Below are 21,887 nucleotides of genomic sequence, written 5' to 3'. Positions count from 1 at the left end.
ACTTAGAATGTTTTCTACTGTGATAAATTAGATGCTGTGATTGTTCTTGGTTTTGCAACAGATAGGAATATTGCCTTTTACGAAAACCTTCTTTACATCCACCTCATCATTTTGGTTAGGAGTAAAAACAAGAATTCTCATCAATATATAATCTCAAAAAGTTAAGAGTTGTGCAGTTAAAAAAATACACAAAGATCACAGGGTTGTTTTCTAGTTATTAGACTATAAACCTGCCTCCAAACATGAAATGCATCTAATAATTTACATGTAAAACAGTAAGACACAAATATGGACAGGAATTTTTGCAAAGAAAAATTCCGTGGGAGACTCTCTTATGTCCCTATTCAGGAGAGGTAAATACTATAGCTCTCATCAACCTTTACAAATGCAGCCTGGCAAGTGACTGCAAATTCAGCTAGCCAATTCCCATTATGCGATCACTTACTCCCACACATTTCAGGTTGGCTGAATTAAAGAATCCAACTATTTTCAGACTGATGACCTGCTTGAAAAACAAAAAACAGAAAAAGAACTCTGTATTTTCAGTATATGGGAAAACTGATGTTTTCCTTGAGATGAAAGGTAACTTTGAAATAATCCTTTTCTGCATTATAGGCCTAGTCACAGAAAGAGGTAAAGAAGAGGTAAGAACAGATTTCAGTGGAAAAATCCTTACTTCCAACTGTTCTTCCCAGCAATGAACACATCACTACTGTTAAGATTTTGGAAGAAAAACAAACAAACAAACTGTTGCAGCATACAAATAATACCTAGTTTACAAAGGCTGCTTCATATTAAAAAAGTAAGCTAGTGTTAGTTCTGTTAATGAAATTTTATTTTCATTCAACATAACACTCGGTTGATATTGGTCAGGTACGTCTTACCTTGCTTCTCTTTTTTTCTTCCATAGCCCACATACAATTTTTTTTTAGCTCTATGTACCTCATAAGCACCGTATCATATGCCAATTTGTATGGTGACATACTAATGGCTGAATAGAAGTCAGATTTTTACTACTATACTTCATACTATTACCTTGTAGAGGATTAAAAATACTGAAAACGACTTTGACTATATTGCAGGACTGCCAAGTGACTAATTACGTTTAAAATATATTTCTTCTGAGTTTCCATTTTCTCTCTTTAAATAAAAGACTGGAAAAATAGACTGTACTGAAAACACAAACCGAACACAGGAAACAATTGTTAACCACCTCATCCCTGAGTACATCCTTCATACTATTACTAGATCTATTCTGAATAATAAGCTGAACAGCTTAATGCAAAGCAACTGGGATCAGAAAGTTTTCACTGTGTCGTTTCAATATAAACAGAACCTGTGCTGACCCCCCAAAACAAATTTTGCTACATGTAGCTGCTGCATTCCCCTTCTCGCTCATTAATGCGACCACTGATAGAAATCTGCAAAGTCACTTTGAAGTCAGAACTAGTTGATTCTAGGGAAAACAGTAATTAGTTGAATAGTTAGAAGTCCCCCAGAAACATGCATTTGGATACAGCTTTAATTTTAGAACACACGTGGGAAAGACGTGCCCTTCCCCTCACATTTTTCTCCTCGCCGATATGGATTTTTTTCCTGCTATTTGTCTGTGTAACGCGTGCCCCAAGCACCAGCACCAACCCCCTGCCTCTCCCCTTCCTCCCGTGCACTGAACACTGAGTCAGTCCCCTCCTCCTCCTCCCCAACTCCAGCAGGGATCCCATTTTTCCAAGCGGATTATCACTACATGCAGCACACTCTCTCCAAAAAGAAAAGGAAAAATAAAAAAGAAAGAAAAAGAAATGGGGGGGGGGGCAGGAAAAAAGAAAGAGACGAGTCACCCCGCAGACTCGGGAGCCGGCAGGCGGGTGCCCAGCGCCGCCGCTCCGCTCCCCGCGGGCTGCGGGAGGCCCCGCCACCGCCCCGCGCCCCGGCGGCACAAAGCTCCGCCGCAGGCCGGACGTGCCCAGGGCCCCGGGCCGCCCCTCCCCCGCGTTCCGGGAAGCTCCTCGCCCTCGGCGCCGGGGCAGGTGGGAGGGAGGGAGGCCGGACTCGCCCGTCCCGGCTACCGGCCCGCCAGGGCCTCGCTTCCCCTCCCCGCTCCCTCCCTTCCCCCGCCACAGGCACCGACTGCTTCCTCCTCCTCCTCCTCCTCCTCCCCCCGCCGCCGCCGCGCGCGGCAGCCCGGGCCCCTTCCCCGGTGTGTGTGTGTGTGTGGAGGGGGGGGAGGGAGGCCCGGGCCCACCTGCCCCGTGGGCAGGGCAGGGCGGCGGACGCGTCCCGTCCCTCCCCGCCGCCGCGGGCAGGCCGGGGCGGAGGAGCGAGTGCGTGCGCGAGCAGGGGCGGGTGGGTCGGCGGAGGGGAGGGGAGGGGAAGGGACGGGAGCGCGTGTGGGGAAGGGGGGGGGGGGGGATGCGAGCCGCCCCCGGGTACCTTGCGCTTCCTGGTCTCGGCCGAGCCGCTCCACACGAAGCACTGGTAGATCGCCCGCAGGTTCTGCTTCCAGTTCTCCACCTTGAAGCCGGTCACATGGCAGCACCCGGCCGCCGGCGGACTCATGTCAGACCCCCCCACATCAATCCGCCCGCAGACGGGCCGGGCCGGCGGGCAGCGAGCCGGCCCCTTCCCCCCCGCCGCAGCAGCAGCAGCAGCAGCGGCCGCCGCCGCGCGGGCGCGGACACGGGCGCGGACGCGGGCACGGGCCGGGGCGGCCGCGCGCCCGCCCGCGCGCCCTCCCCGCCCGCCCGCGCCCCCCCGCCCGCCGCCGCCGCGCGCCCGCCCTCCCGCAGGGGCTCCGGCCCCTCACGCCGCCGCCGGCCGCGCGGCCTCCGCCGCCCCCGCAGGCTGCTGTGGGGGCGCGGCGAGCGGCTGGCACATAGAGCCGGGGCTCCCCGCCGCCACGGCCCCCCGGCTCCGAACAAAGCGCGGCGGCGGCGGCGGGCGGGCAGCGCGCGCTCCCTCCCGCCTCCCTCTCCCTCACACACACAAAGATGGGGCTCTCTGAGGCGAGGAGGAGGAGGAGGCGGCGGCTGCAGCGGCCGCTGCCGCCCCCGGAGTGGCCGCCGCTCCCTCTACCTCATGGAGGCCGCTGGGAAGCGGCGGGGCGGAGGGGAAGGGGGTGGGTGGCGGCGGCGGCGGCGACCCTGGCCGCGGTGTGAGCGAGCGTGTGTGGGGAAGGGGGCGAGTCTCCGCCTGCCGCCGCTGCTGCTCCCCCAGCCGGCCGCCCGCTCGGCTCCTGTCTCTTTAAATCGCCCCCCGCCCCGCGCGCCTCCTCCTCCTCCGCCGCCGCCGCCGTCTTCTTCCTCCTCCTCCCCCTCTCCCGCACCCCCCTCCGCCCGCCGTGTGCAATGGTCCGAGCCGTTAACTCAACCTAGCCCGCCAGGCCCGGAGTGGGTCAGACCAACGGGCAAGGGGGCGGTCGGCTCGCCCCGCTGCCTCGCCGCCCTGGCGGGAGGGAGCCGGAGGAGGAAGGAGCGCGCCTATTGGCCGCGGTGCCCGTCACTCCGCCTCCGAGCTGCTCCTTCCCCAACGTCTCATTGGTTCATTTCTGTTTCTTCCCCCCCTCCCCCCGCTTCCTACCTAGCATTTCCCCCTGCCGGAAAGGGGCGGGAAGGATGTGGGATGATTGACAGAGCACCCAGCCAACCGAGTGGAGGGGGCAGAGCCTGTGTGGAGACTGTTGGGGCAGGACTGGTGGAGATGGCCGTCAGTCGCGCTCCGGGGTGTGCGGGGATTGGTCGGCGGCGGGCTGTGGGGGCGGTCCCGTCCCAGCAGGAGCCTGAGCTGGGGCGGAGGGGGAGGGGGGCACTGCTGTCACATCCGCTAGTCCCGGCTGCTTCGCTGTTACCTCAGTGATTTCCTGAGGGGAGAGGGGCGGCGGCGGCCTGGCCGCTCCCGGGCAGGGCAGCCCCGGGGCACGGCTGCCTCCCGCCTTTGTGGTGGCCGAGGCCCTGCCTGGCAGCCCGGGCGGCCGTGGCGACGGTTGTCCATACCCGCGCGCCGCTCAGGGGCTGTGGCGCGGGGGGCGGCTCCAGTAATGTCCCACCGGGCTCGGTTAGGCCAGGCTGCCCTGCGGGACAAAACCAGCGTGAGAGCCGGGCCCTTCTCTTGACATCGCTTCCAGGTTCAGAAACCTGGGTGCTGCTTCATGAGGGCCAGGTCTAGGTGTAACAGGCATCTCTGTGCATTAAGATCAGTGGGGTCCAGGGGAAGATCCTGTGCCCTGATCTGGTTTAACCTGAGGACCATATATGGTTCCAGGGTGCTGCCGTCCTCCTCTCCTTGTGTTTCCACTGAAGAGAAACAGAAGTACTGTATTACCAGAACTGGTGCTATTTATTTTTTTTTCCATAAATGACTATACAAGGAAATGAGAAAGCAGTGAAAAATACTTGCATCTGTACATAATTCGTAGATTGTATGCAGCACACACCATAGAGTTACATAACAGTAGAGTGAGGCAAGGGGGAAAGGATGGGAATTTTGCCATGATTTGTGAAGAGAGAGATGCAGGAGGCTCTGCAGAGACTAGGTCCTTACACAAGCCCTGGAAGAGAAAGGTAGTGGTGAGGTATTGCTGCATTATTTTGTCAAACCATTCTGCAATAAATGCTATTTACATTCTCAGAATCAATAACCTTGAAGTTTCATATATTAGGCAGATGTTTATGAGGCCCTGTCCAGTTCCCTGGCCTATTGCTGTAACTTACTGAAATCAAAGACCACTGTGACTATCACCTGAGGACAGAATCACTTTCTATTTTCTTTATGGGTGCTACCATTTTAAAAAGAATCAGGGTATCCAGAATATTAGAGGCTTAATGATTTGTGTATAACCATAAGGTTTGGTGGCAAAGCAAGTAGGAGATTCAGGGCTACCAAAGCTAGCAAAAGACCTAAGCTTTTACCTTCAGTGTATGAAGCAACACTAGCAGCGGGCCACACTGTCCTGCCAGCATGGGTGTGAACCATATGGCTGGTTTTCTATCATGGTAACATGCACGGTTCAGTCTGCCTGGCTCATACTGCTTGCAAGTCTGTCTCTAGAATGCCTATTCCGTGCAGTTTGGGGATTTCAGTCCCAGAAATAATACTAGGATTGCCCCATCGGGGAGAGAAAACAATCAAAAAAAGGCTGCTGAGAGTCCTTTACATTCACCAGGAAAGAGCTTGTTTATTCCCCTTTGTGCACAAGCTGGCAGTGATTGCTAGCTGTACCACTAGCATTGATAGTTACACCAACTATTTCAGAATATTACAATATTAAGTCATCACAGTGAGCGTGCAACTTACACCTCTTCTTGAAGAGGTAACAAGAACTGGTGCTGCATACACTTCCCACATGTTAACCTCTCGCCCTCAGAGACATGTTCGCCTATGACTGCAGACATAATGCTTCCAGCCACAGTCACTTGAGTGTTTCAGTTCTGACACCACCTACTCATTCACCCTAATGCATCAGAGAGTCTACGAACTCAAACAAGACTTCTAAGCCCTTGTCCTTTCTGTGTGGGAAGATCCCTGCACACACATGATACCTTCCTGATGTTAACGGATATGGTTCAATGACCTCAGCATCGAGCATTTGCCACATTAAGGACACTTTGCTAAGATTGTCATTCCCAGCAGTCTGAATGGATCTTTTATAAATAAGAAGAAGTGGTATAACTGATTAAGTCATACTTTCTCCCATGCTCGGGACAACTCCCTGCTAACATCTACCATGGCTTCCTCTCTCCTTTCTTTTAAGATCTTACTAGAACCCCTTGCTTTGCAATGCATAAGAAGCTGAGACTTGTTAAACCACTTACATGCCAATACTGTTGTTTATCTGATGATCAGTAGGTTGTTTCCTTAAGCTCTACAGCTCTCAAAATTTCTCTATTATATTATCCTAGCTCATAGGTTCTTTCTCTCTCTTTTTTTTTTTTTTTTTTTTTTTTTAGTTTTTAGTTTTTAGTTCTTTCTTTGTCCAGGGCTGATTGGTGGGGGTTATTATTGGTGGAGGTCATTATATGTTGCAATAATAAAGATGATAACAACTGAGCTAAAATGAAAGCTTTTTAGATCTGAGGAAGCTCTCACAGTGTTAAAAACCATCCTCATGGATTCAGCGATTCTATTCTACTTCCACTAAGTCAATGTTAATAGTCTTTATTGACTTAAGTTGTAACAGAATTGTACTCTAAATGTTGCATACTTGTCATATCTTCACATAAACAAACAATAACAAAGAAATTCCTTATATGTCATGATCAGGCATACTTTTTAATATCATCCTGATCTCAACTGCAAATCTACAGCAGACATTTGAAAGAGTCATCTCACCTAAGAAATGTCATATACTGTTTTTAATAACCTTGATCTTAAGCTCTACTGTATCTTTAGCAATGAAAAATCAACACAAAATACAGATCTTTTGCATTTACTAATCAAACTGCTCTTTTATCTTCTCAAAAGAAATGTACAGAAGTCACAATGGCATCCCAACATCGTCTGCTAAATTAAGAAAGGAAATAAGTGATAAAAATGAGTTCTCTTGGATCTTTCTCATCCAGATACAAAAGGGCCATCAAAGGAAGCTACCAATTAGTTTTAATTCAGAAGCCAGTCTTCAAACAGATGGTGGTCTCTCTTTGACATTTAAACTGCCTTTTCTCTGTGGTCTTCAAACTAGCTAGTCATGCACACCTAGTTCCCATCACTGTGAATCAAACCAGGATCAAACCTGTGATCATTTGGAAACAAGATATATGTTATAAAAGCACATTTACTGGTAAAACTTATAATATGTGACATTATCGCTATGTGTCTCTGTGTGTCCCTGTCATCATACAACATCAGCCCAGCAAAAGCCATGTAAATTCCTTTCTTCCAAAAGATGCTGCAAAAGCGCTGGTTTGTGTGTTTCTGTAAAATGCATAATAACTTTCTAAAAAAAAGTTGCAAAGCATGCATGAGGCTACCTGCTGAGATGCAGAGGAGAGGCAAATTATGCAATATGCCAGACGGCATGGATATCATTTGTGAAACTTTAACATTTGTGATTATTTGTGAAACTAAAACTTTATGCTCAAATGTTCAACTACCGCATCCATAGCCTGCTCTGCCAATAACAAACATGAGCAAGGTGTGGTGTTTTGTTCCTACCATAATCCCACTTTCCTAGTCCATATGTCCCCACCAAAGGTATCCAGTCTCTTCCTAGGTTCTCTAGAAAAGATTCACCTCCCCCTTCCTTCCTCTAAAGCTTCTTACCACAAGCTTTCAGAGGCAATCTGGAAACTCATTGCTAGACATTGCTGTTAGAGTGGCTGATTTTAGATTTAGCTCTTTTGTAGAGCTCAAGGCAGTTCAGCTTCAGAATATGTCCCATTTCTTTCATTATTATCCAAATTAAGTCATGTTCCTAGGATTTGGGTGCTCTGATGTCTGTAGTAGAGCAGGAATATTAACACATTGACCTTCAGAAGAAACTAACCACTGCTTCCAAAAGCAATAGAGATAGAGAGCTACTCAGTCCCCTATTCCCTCCTCTGTGAAAGCCAGCTAAACTTTGTTCAGCACAAATGGAAGTTAAAGACTACCAGCACAAAGTTCAAGGTGGATGGAAGTGAATGCAATGGGTGATCAATGTCTTAATAACATCTATGTTTATTCTAAGTGATCTGGATATCTTCTAGTGAAACAAACACCCCAATATCACTACAGTCTAAATCCAAGTAGAGAGTTATTCTTATTCTGTAACAACCTACTGTTACTAATCTTGTTTTTTTCTCCATGGCTACCGCATCAAAACAGGAGATAAAGATAAAAGCAAGAACTTATGCCTATGAAATTTAAGACTATCTCTCTGAAGAAACAGGATACCAAAAGACAATACATATGTTCAATGCTCTGCAGATTCCGAAATTTTCACGGAGGTTTCTGTGCCACTCTTTCAGGCAGAATTCTCATGTTTACTCAATGTAGGTGTGGTGTTACTTGTCTTATGCAGAAATAACCAAAAAAAGTAAGTTTACAAAGTGCAATGGTTTTCTTTTAAGAAAGGAGAACATCAGCATCATTAGTGTTCCCCTCTCAAAGAAATACTTCCATTGGAAAAATACTAATTTTTGTCTCTGGCAAGTTCAGGAACAATTACATTTAACTCTTCCTGCTCCCTGAGGTTCACAGTGCAGCACTTGGAGAGCTGATGATCATTTGGGAGCACTCTCTGAGACACATCAAGCTGACATGCAGGACACCCATCCCTGGCTATGCCTGTGATCAATGGGAGCTGAGGCCCTCTCTCACCTCCCAGAGGCAGGAATGTAGAAATTTAAAGATCAACTCTCAGGGGACATTTCCAAAGTACGCCTATTACCTTTCAGGCTTCAAGTTCCCTCAAGGTTTTTCTGACATCTTATTCTCCAAAAAGAGGAGGCATCTTGTTCAGCCAGAAATGTGACCTGAAGTTCATGTTGTCACTGAATCACTTTGGAAACAGAGTAAAAATAAACTCTAAAACAGTATAGAAAAGAAAGGCTTTTGAGATTTGTTGAGGCCAGATCCTTACTTGGTGAGCTTGAACCACGCTCTGGAAGGGGGCAGTGTTATCAAGCCCTTTGCTTTCCGTCTTGCAAAGATAGCAGAATCTTTCCTGTGAAGTACACAAAAACCTAGACTCTACAAACACCTCTCAATTGTTCCAATCCACACAGTGAAGGCGGCATAGCAGCCCACAACACCAGTTAAAACAAAAAAAGAGGGGAAAGTAGTGACATCTTTTTGTCATGTAGTAATTGTCAGATCAGAGCCTGCTTGCTATATACGCACTCATGCACAAGTTTTACAAGTTTGCTGTAGTATAATTTACTCTTGGGCATAGCTTGGGAGTGTTTCTAGAATAAACCCTTTTGGTGCAGGAGACAGCTTGGGAAAGGATTTGCCTCTGGGAGCAGGAAATAATTCCAATCCCGCCTGTGTCTCTTGGAGGAATTTTTAATTTTAAAGCATTGATGATTATGCTAATTAGTGCTAACCCCCAAATGACAATGGAATATAAATGTTGATAGTAGCTAAAACGTACTGCAAATGTGCAGCAAACTCTTCCTCCAGAGAGTCATCTATGTTACATGATAGCTCAGCTGGGAAGGAACAGAGTTTTTCCACAAGGAAAAGCAAAGCAACTGTATCCTCAATCCATATCATCCCTAGGGGGCACTTTTAGACTTTGCTGGGTAGCCATGAATCAATCCTTACTTTATTACTTGGACATGCTTTTTGACATAACATGCATCAAAATGTCCAGTTTTAGTTCTCAGGTAAATGTGAACCTTTCCCTTAGACCAGAAAGTACTACTCGTTAAGTGTCATCCTACTTCTGGTAGAGACATCAAATGAGACACCTAAGTAAGTAGTCCTCAATATAAACAGGAGAGAAACACTGCATGGGTATTCCGTGGTAGATCTTTGGCACTCGCTCCTTTTTTGCTTCCCCCAGACTCCAGATATGAACTCTGTTTCATCTTCTAGTAAGAGACACAAAGCAGTCAGCCTGTGTGCATATGGCTAAAATGCTAGATCCAGTTATGGCATCTTGTGCTGTTCACAAAGTGCCAATTTGCTCTTACAAGCACGAGGGCCCTCCACAATAATAACCAATACATAATGCATGAAGATTCCTCAGTGCCTCTTCTGCATTTTTCCAGGCACTCTAAAAAGGATATACAAATTCTCCCGCGATCTACCAGAAAAGAATTTACAGAACAACTCTGCATACCAAAACCCCAACACAACCATTTTTTGAAAATAAATATATACTTTTTAACATTTAAAAAATAAACTATTTAAAATATTTAGTACTTTTTTCCTGGCTGAAGCCTGTTTTCATCTAAGCATTATGAACGTCAATCCAAATAATTAGCACCACTATTTCTTAATCCAAAACCTTTAAAGCAGACTGGGTTGTCTGTCTGACCACAGTGCTTAAACCCGGGAGATATTAGGTAGAATCTGCTGCATGATTCTGCCAGAAGCCGATTGCCTTTAGTTCCTAATGAAGTTCATCTGAGCTCCTTAAGACACCTAGCAGTTTGCAGGGAGTACTGTGTGTACTTGCTCCTTTATCTCAGGGACAAAATACTGACCCTGCTTCCAAACTGAATTGCTGGTATAATCCCAGTTGCACCACCTACTCCAGAACAAAAGTTTTGTTTTCAGTCCAATCCCTTTGTAACAGCATCTGATAGGTGCCAGGCTCATATTAGAGATTTCCCTTGGTTCAGTCATAGTGTAGAGGATAGCATGGCTGCTTGAGTTCACAATATTCAGTGACAAAGGGTCGCTTCAGCTGCATAGGTCCTACCAAAAAGATGCTTGTTAGTCCAAAGAGTACAAAGATAGGTGGATTTCAAATGATGTAGCTGACACAGAAATTTGTAATCATGTCCTGAAGTTTTCCAATGGAATTATGGACCCCTGTAGAGCTAATTAAAATCTACTGACAATAAGCTTGCTTGTCTTTGAGATATATTGCAGACCTCTTCGAAGTAGTGCCCAGAATTCCAAGGACTCACAGCCCAGAGGTTGAAAAGAGTCCTAAAAAAACACAAAGCTTGTATTTATTTTTATGAAGCTCATTTGCTAGATTTCCCTTCAGCACTGTCACAGGATGAAATTTTAGCCCCAGTTGAACTCAAAAAGAATTTTGCCACTGACTTAAATGGAGCTAAAATGTCACCTCTGCTATTTATTAAGTCAATTACAACCAGACAATACTTCAACATCTGGCTGCAACTGAATACACAAAAAAGTTCACTTCCTTAGCCTCTGAAGACAACACAGGACATTGGCTATCTCATTTAAAATGAAAAATCTGTTCTTGGCAGGCTGCTTGTAATGAAGAGTGGATCCATCCACTAACGCTATCAGAACTAAATCTCCATTAGCATATAGCTATTGGTGATAGCATCAATGGATTCTCTGTCATTTTCTGGGAAGGATGTCAGAAGCACCCATCTACTGTTGAAAGTCATTGTGCTGTAAAAACTTCATTATAACAGCAGATCCATCCTTGTCTGTGGTTTCCCACAGACATGGGGGGGGGTCACCCAAGTCATCTTCTGTTTTCCAAGCCAGTGGAAGACTCCCTTGCCAAGTGAGATAGCAGTTGTTAATCTGAACTCCTGAGTATGGTGATCAAAGGTAGGGCTGAAAGATAACTAATTATAGAAGGATAACTGATATGAGTTAGTTTCCCCTTCAAAAATCCAGCTGACACAAGGCATTGTTGTTTTATTGCAAAATATTCAGGCTAGGTCAACTACAAGCAGGTACCTCTTTTTTATGGCAGGAAAAATAAAGTTGTAATGGATCAGGGAAGACATAAGTCTGCTCACATGAGAAGAGTCATCAACGTCTGTAAGGAAAGGCACATACAGAGAGAGACACTTTCCTGCTTGAGGTGGAAAGAGATCCAGGCTGTTGCTTCCTGCGCCAAGTAGAGGTGGGCTACCACATTGCACACCTGTGCAAAACCAGCTTCCTTCCACCTTGTTCAATCCCCTGGGAAACAAAACCAAAATCAGTCTCCAGTATCTGATGAGCCTTAATTCCCAGCACTTAAATAATTAGCTTCTCAAATGTACGAAAACAACTCTCATTTTCTGGATTAATGAAGGAAGCTGGGTTCCGCTGAGCAAAGCTATTACGGAGCTGCTAATGCACGGTTTGATTTCATCGCCTGCCACTAAGCACAGAGCGATGCGGGCTCCTGGGAGAGCAGAAATACAAGGCGGGCAATGCTGGAGGGTTAAAGTAGAAGGCAGGAGGGGGAACCCTGGCAATTCAGTGCTTTGTGGTTTTATGCAGAGGGAGGGCTGATTTTGCTTATGTGTCTGCTGGATTTTATCTGGGTTTGTGAAGATGCCATATAACCCAAAAGAAAGCTAAAGTTCAGGGAGATCCTAAGGGGTGGATAGTTTGCTTAATCACAGACCACTCAGAAGCAATTTCTGAAGCAGAGTAACAGAAATATAGTGCACAGAGACAAGCCTAGACTTTAGCCACTCAGCAGCTTCTGCCCAGGTTCAGCAGCTACAACAGCAGAGTATTTCAAAGTGCTTTAGTGCACTGTCTTTCACAGATGGAAAAGCTACAGTAGTACTGGAACATAGTTGTCTTCCCTGCCTTTGGCTTACAAATTAATGGGAAACTGATTGCAAAGAGTCATTTTTTTTTCAAGCCTCATCTTGGCAGGTACAGGCATGTAAACTCTTCAAAACAAAATCTCCTTCTTTCTTTTGTATATTAGCAAAGGACTGGTAATTTACTGGTTGGAGAAGAGACTGAGAAAATGGCAGAAAGAGGCTCCATAGCCCTGTCCTGGGAGATTTAAACCTAGGCCACATTACATGAACAATTCAGCGCTATCAGGACTTTTCCCTTTTCTCCTTCAGCAATTTTCTATCCCCAGCAACCTCCTCAACTAATTGCTGCCCTGTCCCAGACTCTATGATCCATTGCACATGGGCAGAAGCAAAAGCAGACACCGAACCTCTCTATGTGGGTGCATGGAGTGGGGAACAGAGAATGATTAGCAAATCAGGGCTTCTGAGTTATAACCACAGCTCTTCACCAAATGCGGAGTCACTCAACTCTTCAAGTTGAGTTCAACATCTCACCAGGAGATGGAAGGGCCTAGAGCTCATCCATTTTTTCAGCTGGGCTGCTAATTGTTTCTCCTCTGCCACTTTGTGTCTTCTCTCCAGTGCTCAGACCTGTGTCCCTTCCTCTGAGCACATCTTTCACACATCCTCCACCGTGTTCCTCATTAGTTTTTCTCACTTGGCCTCTGGAAGGGAAACACGTTCCCTTCACACCCCTGTCATCTCCCCTGACTGTGGATTCTCAAGGAAAATAACTCTCCTCTGTGACAGTGCTTCCCCAGCAGTCTTCACCCTAATCCTTTATTCATGTTCTATTCTCCAGTAAACAAAGTGTGTGTGAGAGAGAGCATCTCCCATGTAACTGCCTCTTCAATGTCCTCTGCTCCCTACTGCCCTGTTCAAACTGCTGCTCATTAAGCACCCACTTCGCACCATGGCACCCAACTTCTGCCAACCAATTCAAGTGGCTGATTTCTGATGCCTTCCTCAATTAATTGCTTATCTTCTGTTTCTCCACTTCCTGCAGGAGACCATGCCCAAAATGCTATCTGCTTTGTGACAAGAAACAATGTAACCCGCACCTTCTACTCCCTCAGCCAAATCCTGATCTCCATCCATCATCCAGCACAGGCCACTTTCACAGGGTCCATTGTTTCCTTAAATCTTCAGCCATCGAAAAGCCCTTCAGTCTGTGTCATTCTCCCCCACCTTTTAGTACATCCAAATCAGAGTACCAGAAGTTCCTCAAGTGGATTTGGACTAAATAGCTTCTTACGGTGAACTCCTTCTAACTACAGTACTGCCATACGCCCTCAAGCACATCACATCAGTCACACACTCCCAAAAATGATAAAACAAAAAGAGCCTTTGACCTTTGTAAGAAAAGCCTGAAATTGTAATGGAAGCCCCAGGTTTAATAAAGAAACTTCAGTGCAGATATGCAGCAGTAGTTGAGATTTACAAAGAAATCAAAGGAGCTGCAATGGTTTATGCAGCAGAGTTTGTGCTTCATAGTCTGACTTGCAGTGATAGAGGCCAAGACCTTTAGGGACCTGCATATGCTTATGAACTTCAGCACCTTCACAAAGATGGTCTTCTGGAGGTGGCCGTTCAAAAACAAGCATCTCTCTGGAAATGCAGACCATGCTGCTTCTTATATTATGTCAATGCTTGTTGGACCACTGATTTCAGAGGAGTTACACCCCATGTAATTTAGCTGAAGCAAACAGGAAATAATTATGTACAGTAGAGAGTTAAAAGAAGGTAATTAAACTGTACAAATAAATAACTGAAGTGACTAAAAAAATCCACCCAAAGCCTACTTTTGGAACACTATTTAATGTAAATGAATCACTTAGTGGACAATGTAACAATCATCCGTTCAGCTTCTATTCATTATCAAAAACAATACAAAAGGATTGGCAGGGGATAGCCCTGTGCCAGAGGGAGCCCTTTAGGAAATACCACAGAATCTGGACTGGCTTTTGTCTGTTCTTCTATTGTTTTCTGAAAATGTTTTGCTAATGAATGTCCAAGGTTTCAGTGGTCTTTTTTCCCTCAAAGCAAATCAGTAGTAATGTTGCCCTTTCAAAATGACCTGAAATATTTGTTCACATCAGAAGAATTCCACACATCATGTATGAACTTTGCCGAGACCTAAGAGGCTGAGGATGTGTGGTCTCAGGCAGCCTGGGAAATCCCACCTTAGATGATGAGGCAAAATCCTTTGATTTGGGCAAAAATCCATTAAGTTTTAAGGGAAGCATCAGATATCTTTGAAACTTCCAATGCTTCCTGAATTCAGTACTTGAGTGAATCAAGTTCATCCTGTGTTACCCAGTTTGAAGGGACGCTAACTTCATTCTGTGAAACAAGTTACTTTGCAGTGGGGCATATTTGTACTAATCATGCCCAGCAACATCCTGGGAGTTACCTGCAAGGAGCTTAAATTAGAGGAATCTCCATTAGGGATTTGAGGAGGTAAATGCACTAGGCAGATGCCCATGCTAGAAGAAACAGAGTCTAAGAATGTAATATTGAGTATCAAAATACCATAATTATACCTTCAAATTGACAATCTACTTGCGTTCGCATCTCTCTCAGCTACTTTTTTGGACTATCTGAAAGTTCAAATATGTGCCAAGGAACCAGTTTCCTGTAGCGTGCCTTCTCCTTACCTGGTCTCTTGGTTCACTTCTGCTGCAGCTTATAGTCCCTGCAGTGTTGCTGTTTCAACTCTTTGCAGGCCATGGTGTCAGCCAAGTCAATGGAACAGTCTGAGGGGAAAAAAAGAAAGGGCAAAAACAATAAAAAAACAGGGAAAAGGGTGGGGCAGATAAGCAGGCTTCACTGCTGAGCAAAAGGCATGTGCGACTGCACCCGGATTTGACTTCTCAAGGCTGTCTTTGGAGCCGTGAAGTATTTGGTCTGATTCAGTTTGTCTTGAACAAAAACTTAGACTCTGCAGCAAATTTCTGCAGTCAGAGCTTATTTATGTCAAATCCAGTGATGACAGAACATGTGGGTTTGTAGTTAACACTATCTAAAATTTGAGATATAAATGCACATGTCGTAAAATCCTACGGCATCAACACCCTTAGGTCTTACTCCTGCAAAATCCTCACCAAATTAGCTGCATAACTTGGCTTGCAATGGGTGTGGGGGGTGCTCATAGCACCCATTCAGAATCTCACTTAAGGAGGGTCTCCAGAGGAGTCCCGCTGGCCCACAGTGGGACTATTTATGACATTGCTATTTCCAGCTCCTACCTGTCCTTCAGCTAGAGGTTAGTCTTGTTGAAGCAGAGCCTGCAAAATGGGTGGCATGTCCTTTCCGTGGCCACCATAGTTCAGTGCCTGGAATATTAATGCAACCCAAAATAGTTGGCAGTTTAGATTAATGCACTGGGCTGTGAACAGGGATGCACGGTCCCGCTGCCACCTCTGCTGCAGGACAGAAACCTCCAGCAGCGAGATGGGGCAGCAACATCTAAAATCTGCCAGGAGCTGCTCGAGGTCTTTGGGAGATATCACTGCTATCACAGCTACGGTGGCACTTCAGTTCAAGGTATGCAGTTCCTGGTACCTACAGCACAGAGCTGCCAGGCACAGTCATGCAAAGGGGAGATTACAACAGAGCAGAGCAGGAAGCCTGAACGTGGCCTTTTGACTAAATATTTTTACCCCTGGACAGTGCTGGGGAGGGACAGCTATGCAGCTTCTGATAAACAACAGTTCATTTCACAAAACCATCACCACCATTTGCGCTAATTGACACTTTTGCTTTTTGTAGAGCAGTCTCTGTTAAAAGATAAAAAGATCTTAAGGATCCATTTGGAGGAGGAAAAAACATGATTATGTTAACTCCCAGTGTCTTAATGGCATAATCCTAATACAGGGATATGCAGAGAAGCAAGCAGCCTAGTTAGCCCTTGTTATTTTACAAACTTGACCTGAAATATCCCAAAAATGTACTCAGTAAAATCCTGTTCCTCCCTGCTCTGGTAAAGAATTTTTTTTGTTGGTCCCTCGAGTGGTTGCTTAAGTCAGGTCTCTCTAATTACATACCTCGCAGCCATGCAGGGAGATTTAATTAAAGAGAGTCACTGTAGGTGTGTTGTCAGACAGACACAACCGAGTCCTGTTGGAAAAGCGGCTCGGATCCAGCTGCAGTGGGCATTCAGACGAAGACAATAAAAGTTTGTAAAGGGTTTCGAGATCCTCCTGCAAAAAGCAGCACAGACACACCCAGCAGCCTCTACTCAAAGCCCCTCGACTCCATCATCAGGGAGGCTGCGGTTTGAAAAAATCTCTCTGTACTCACCAGGAGACGCTCTGCCACACCACAAGATTTCATATTCTCTCCCCTCCCCTTTCAAAAAGTGTGACTCACCAGTTTCAAACGGTGACATTTCATTCCCAAACTATTCCGGGAGCAGCAGGCTCCGCGGCACATGGGGATGTGGGGAAAGGGGAGGAGGGAGGGAAGAGCCAGATTGCAAAGTGAAAACCACTCAAGTGCTCCCCTCCCCCCGCCTCAGGTATGTTGCTGTTAAATTTCAGAACCACATAATTTGGGACATGCTGGCAAATTTTGTAAGAGGAAAACAATAAATCAAAGCACATTTCAGAAAAATAAATATATATCTGTCTGAGGCAGTGATGCAATTCCATCTCAGCCAGGACAGGCTGGGAGAGCAGCTTGCTCTTGAGATTGGAGAGATGTGAGGAAATTCACTGTCCCCACTTCTTGCCCCTCTTCTTGCCTGCAGTTCTGGGTTGCTCTTGCAAATTGTTTCCCGATGATGCAGACCCAAGCTTTAGTCATCAGCAATATCTTAATCAATGATGAGCAAAATTATGTGCTGTGGGAAGACAACAACAGGGAGAACGACAAAGAAATCACTGTCAGCTCCCAGTCCCGAGAGGAGTTTTGTGTCACGCTGCAGTTTAGCATAGCTCGTGGGAACGTCACTGTCACAAGCATAACATCCGGCACCTGAGCACGGCGCTGCCGCAGGCACTGGCCTCATGGGCTTGCCGGCACACACATGAAATTGCTGTCATCGGTGCAGTGCCAGAGGCAGAAGGATAATCTCTCCTGGCCTTAGACTGTAAGTGGGTGCATGGCTGACTGGTATCATAGCAGCAATCCAGCCCCATTCATTAACGTTTGTAAAATTCCACAAGGAGGGAGCAGTAAGTGATGCAACCCTGCAGCCTCTCCGATGGGAGTGTCCGGATGCACGCTGACAGCGTCAGATCAGCCTGGCACCGAGGCACTGGCCTCGCAGGCGGCACGTAGCGGTGCGAGCCTACGAACGGCAACGACGTCACCGCCGCAGGCGAGCGCTGCTGCGGGCAGAGCCTCGGGGCGGCCCCGCGAGCGGGGCCGGCGCCGGACGGTGGTCTCCTGGGTGCAGCAGGCTGGGGTGGCGGGGGCGGGCCACCTGCTTTGCCCTGCAGAGCACGGTCACGGACCGTGACAGCGCAACGCCGCACGCCCTGCTGTGCCCCGTACTGCACAGCTCCCTGGGCGTGCTCACGCAGGAAACGTTTGACTACACGCTCATCCAGCTCCTCTGCTGCCGTTATAAAAAGAAAGGCTGTTCTGTGGCTTTCTCTGCCCAGCAGCGGGGCAGCAGTTTGCGCTGGCAGATTCCAGCCTATTCGCATCTTTACCTGGGGAAACCTTACAGAACTCAGTGCTCCTTTAAAGCTGGCTGCTTCGCACTGGCGTGCAGCAGCAATGACCTTGGCTAGGTAACCATCTCCTGCATACAAAGATGGATATAAAAGCAGCAACAGCCTTTTTAAAAAGCAACCAATGTTCTGCTAAGGTAGGGAAAGGCAGTGGTTTGTTAAATAAATGCATCTGTCAGAGCTAGATTTTTTTTCCAGCTTTCCTAAATGCTCTTCACCAGCAGAGTGGGGGAGGGGACCTGCTCTTTGAAGCTTTTTCCTTATGGGAATAGAAAACACGGAAAGAATTCAATTCTCTGCCACAGCCCAGCACCACTGATGCATGCTTCTAAACCCAAAGCCCAGAAGACAAGCTAGCTGGTGATGCGGGTGGCTTGGAGCATACATTACCACCAGATTAGCCTTGCTCAATATTCAGCATCATTAAGTGTCCCCCGTAATGGCAAAGCACAGAAAGAAGAGGGGAAGGAATGGAGACGGGAAGAAAAATAAGGAAATTCTGTGCAGAAAGGAACTGCAGTTATGGAAATCTTTTGATCAAAAGCACCATCTAGTGAAAGACGGGAGTACTGCAACTTAAATTGCTCTGAGAGAGGCAGCTGCATCAACGACAAATGGAATTGGACTTTTACCACAGGTTAGCCTAGTAAAAAATACATATCACAATATTCACTGCCAGGGCTACCTCTAAGTGAACAAGGACATGTTCAAGAATTACAGCCCTCTATGTAAGTACTTCTCCAGTGGAAATGTGTTCACCTCCCTGAAAACCAGTGGGGAATGAGGCACCACAGGAAAAGAATTATTTCCATGTTATAATTTGGGAACTAAGGAAAAGAAAAGGTGAGTGACCAGTCAAGGTCATGCAGGAAGTCAGAGGCAGATCCGGGAATAGAGCCGGGCAAGCCGGGATCCAGAGCCCTGCCTGAACAATAGAGCAGCCACTCTCCCTCTGCTGTCTCTTAACTCCTTCCTATCTCACCAAAAAAAAAAAGGGGGGGGGGCAGGCTATACCCTTTCTGGCATGTATGCCTGTTGCCTTACAGCCCTCAAGCCCTCAAGCAGACTTTAGCAGCTTTTACCATTCTAAAACAAAGAGCAAAGGCAACAGGGAAAGACGGGACTTGGATATCCTGAGATCAGCAACCAGGGCAGATAGGCAACATCTCCTATGCACCAGCCAGAGCTGTCCCCTCAGCAATTAAGGCAACCACAATTAGTAGCTTTTTATGAAAACAGTGCTTCAGCTTTGCCATGTCTCCATTTCTCTGTGTGACAAAATATCGCTACCTCCCCTGGAGGCACTCAACTCAGTGAAAAGGTTGTGGTATGTTCAGGTTCAGGATCTTTGGCTGCGGGAGGGGAGGATGTTGTTCCCCGCTCCCCAGCTTTGGGGTTAGCTGCCGAGGTCAGGGACTTGCAGCGAGATCATATATCAGAAATGCGGTCTCACTAACTCTACACTGTTTTCATACTGAGCTTGAAAATGCTGCAGTGCAGGGATCAGAGAGAAGACAATTATTAATTATAAACAACTTGAACCAAGCCAGGAAGGAACGGAAGGAAGGAAGGAAGGAAGGAAGGAAGGAAGGAAGGAAGGAAGGAAGGAAGGAAGGAAGGAAGACTCAGGTAATGCAAAAACCTGTGAGTTCAGTGAACTAAATCCAGAGAAAAATTCTCCCAGAGAGAAGAAGGGGTGGAAGGCTGGTGACCAGATGTCCAGGAGCCGTTCTCCAAAAGGAGTTCACAGTCCCTGCATCGAAGCCCAGGTCCAAACACTAGAATGACATCTGGACAAAAGTCAGGACCATCTTCTTAGGCCTATTGCCTGGAAGGGAGACAGAGGAGTGGTCTGCTTACAGCTGCAGCGGCTCAAAATGGAAAAAGCCCCAAGATGCACATCCTTCTCTATTTTCCATCTCGGATCTCTCTTTCTTCCCCTACCTCCTAGCATGTTTTCATTTCTATGAAGTCAATTTATGCAAGCAGGGAGGGGAGGAGGAGAGATCGCACTCTTATATCAGAGGCCATGAAAAGAAAATCTCTAATCATGCCACAGCCCTTTGAACATTCACATTTTCTAGCCAAAGGCACTGTGAAATTGGGAGCTTTCAGTTCAAACCAGTTCAAAGATGTTTTCCCCGGGGGGAGATTTTGTTACCTATGGGGATCTTTGCATAGAGACGTATTTCTTCTAGGGACTATCTTATGTTCTTAGGGTAAGCTACCAAATCTTTTCTTAAGCGAGAAGATACATCTTACATTCCTTGAAAAAAAGGCAACAAATAAAAGCTTGGAAGAAATAGAGCACGCAATTGTTGCCCTAGAGAGTAGGGTTAAAAGGCTGTAGATCTGCACTCAGTGATGCTTGCAGCAAAGCAGATGTCACCAAACACAATCACCAAACACAACTGTAAGCATGTCCTTGAGTTTGAAGATTTTTTTCCCTCAAAAAACAGATATCCTGCACTTCAGGAGGGCAGCGATAGAACAGCAGGATGTTTGTCAAGAAAGTGCTAAAATGCTAAAAGGACTTCAGTCTTTGCAACCCAACAGAGTGAGAAAGAAAGCTAAGAGGAGAAACTGAGTGCAAATAAAAACAACAGTTTGCTTTAAAAGACTGTAACAACATTTACCAGTCAGGCCTGCATGGTCTCCAAAACAAAAGCCCTAGATTGAGGATAAACACCCCTCTCTCCGTGCTTCTGCGAACAAAGACGTGTTGGCAGAAGTTAGTCACCTAACTGCCTTTGGTGATCTAGACCATGAAGTCCAATGTGCGAATCAGCAAGTTTAAATCAAAGGTGAATTTGCTGCTATTTAAACTAACAATCTAAGAAGACAGAATCCCAATCAAAGCAACAAAACGGAGCCCTAGTTCACTGAATTTCCCCCTCTGATTGCAACTGTAGTGTAACCCTTTGCTATTTGAGTTGCTGTTTGTACAATCACTTGGTTTCAATCAACTTTGCCACCACCTGGAGGACAGTCTGGTGACACTGACTGGCAGAAGCCAGGTGAATAGGTTAGCAGGAGCTGTGTGAATTACCCGGGGAGGCTTGGATGTTGCTCTCAGGCAGCTACGCGGTGAGTGCCCTGTAAGAAAAGGAATGCGTTAGGCTGGCCACAGCCCATCCTACCTTGCTTTGGTAGGAAAGATGGTCTGAAATGTCTTTGCAGCTCTGAATTTTAGGAGTCTGTACTTTTAATGGCATTGCCACAACAAAACTAGTATTTTTCTGCTTTTTGTATTTCAATTTTATTTGTATAAATAACATTATCGATTCTTGCCTTTCATTTCACTTTGGCCCTTAAGCCAGAAAAGTGTATGACCATCAGACCTGCCACAGCATTATTTTCAGGAAGACTTTCAATTATTTTCTCCCTTTTTTCTGAAATACTGTTCCTATAATAAGGACAAGTACAAACTAATTAAAATTAAGTCATGGCTCCAGTTTATTTTCCTTATAGGAAGGGAGAACCAGAATGCTATTATGTAAACTGTCCTAATAATAATAATAATAATAAATATGTATCTTGCTGCTGTACCTGAGATTAACTGGCTTTGTCTCTCGATAATCCTGACATATTCCCCACTGCTTCTGTAAACATGCACGAACAGGAGGAAAAGCTCTGAAGCCCTGCGCCCTCCTCCAGTGCAAAAGCTCCTTAGAGCCCTAAGCCCGTGTGGACTTTGCTTTGCGGGACCCCGGGGACCTTGGCGTACCAGAGGCCTCGTCAGACCCGCGCTGCAGCCTGGCAACCGCCCCCTGCCCGTTATCAGCGTTCATTACCTCAACCAGATTTAATCACTTGAGACTTCCCGGCAGAGCCCCGCCGCTTCTCAGCCGCCTCCTAAGCGGGCAGCCGTGGCGCTCCCCGCCCGGGCGGCCCCCGCGGCGCTGCTGGGCCCGAGGGCCGCCACACGGGCCGCGAAGGCAGCCACGGGCCGCCGGCTCCCCTCGGCCCCGCCGCCTGGGGGAACCCGCGCCCGCGAGCGCCGCTCCCTGCCCGGGCCGCATCCGCGGGCGGACCA

At 46.7% G+C, this 21,887-nt stretch overlaps 1 protein-coding gene and 1 long non-coding RNA gene across 11 annotated transcripts in view; both read right to left on the bottom strand.

The window, feature by feature from the left end:
* The window catches only part of USP22 (ubiquitin specific peptidase 22), a 110,576-nt gene extending 107,925 nt beyond the window's left edge, over positions 1-2,651 (bottom strand). For 3 of the 5 annotated variants that reach the window (XM_062588394.1, XM_062588395.1, XM_062588396.1), the window contains exon 1: positions 2,434-2,626. In XM_062588394.1, the coding sequence (XP_062444378.1) occupies positions 2,434-2,559 (126 nt within the window). In that variant the 5' untranslated portion in view covers positions 2,560-2,626. Of the gene's footprint in view, positions 1-2,433 lie in introns of all 5 variants that reach the window. The other 2 variants (XM_062588397.1, XM_062588398.1) reach the window with 2 other exon arrangements.
* Positions 2,652-4,309: 1,658 nt separating this feature from the next.
* On the bottom strand, positions 4,310-21,830 carry LOC134147156 (uncharacterized). 6 transcript variants are annotated; one of them, XR_009959946.1, is made up of 8 exons: positions 21,646-21,830; positions 20,901-20,947; positions 19,494-19,679; positions 16,217-16,315; positions 14,828-14,926; positions 11,320-11,547; positions 10,524-10,581; positions 4,310-4,546 (listed from the first exon to the last, which is right to left on the bottom strand). It is a non-coding gene; the product is annotated as an uncharacterized LOC134147156 (long non-coding RNA). The 6 variants fall into 6 exon arrangements; XR_009959945.1 differs by lacking the exon at positions 10,524-10,581 and adding an exon at positions 10,131-10,344; XR_009959947.1 differs by lacking the exon at positions 10,524-10,581 and having other exon boundaries at positions 21,646-21,829.
* Between the last annotated feature and the right edge of the window lie 57 nt (positions 21,831-21,887).

Source organism: Rhea pennata, chromosome 15 (assembly GCF_028389875.1).
Source record: "Rhea pennata isolate bPtePen1 chromosome 15, bPtePen1.pri, whole genome shotgun sequence".
Taxonomy (NCBI): Eukaryota; Metazoa; Chordata; class Aves; order Rheiformes; family Rheidae; genus Rhea; species Rhea pennata.
The sequence above is the reverse complement of the archived record's forward strand: the minus strand, read 5'-3'. Positions and strand labels throughout refer to the sequence as shown.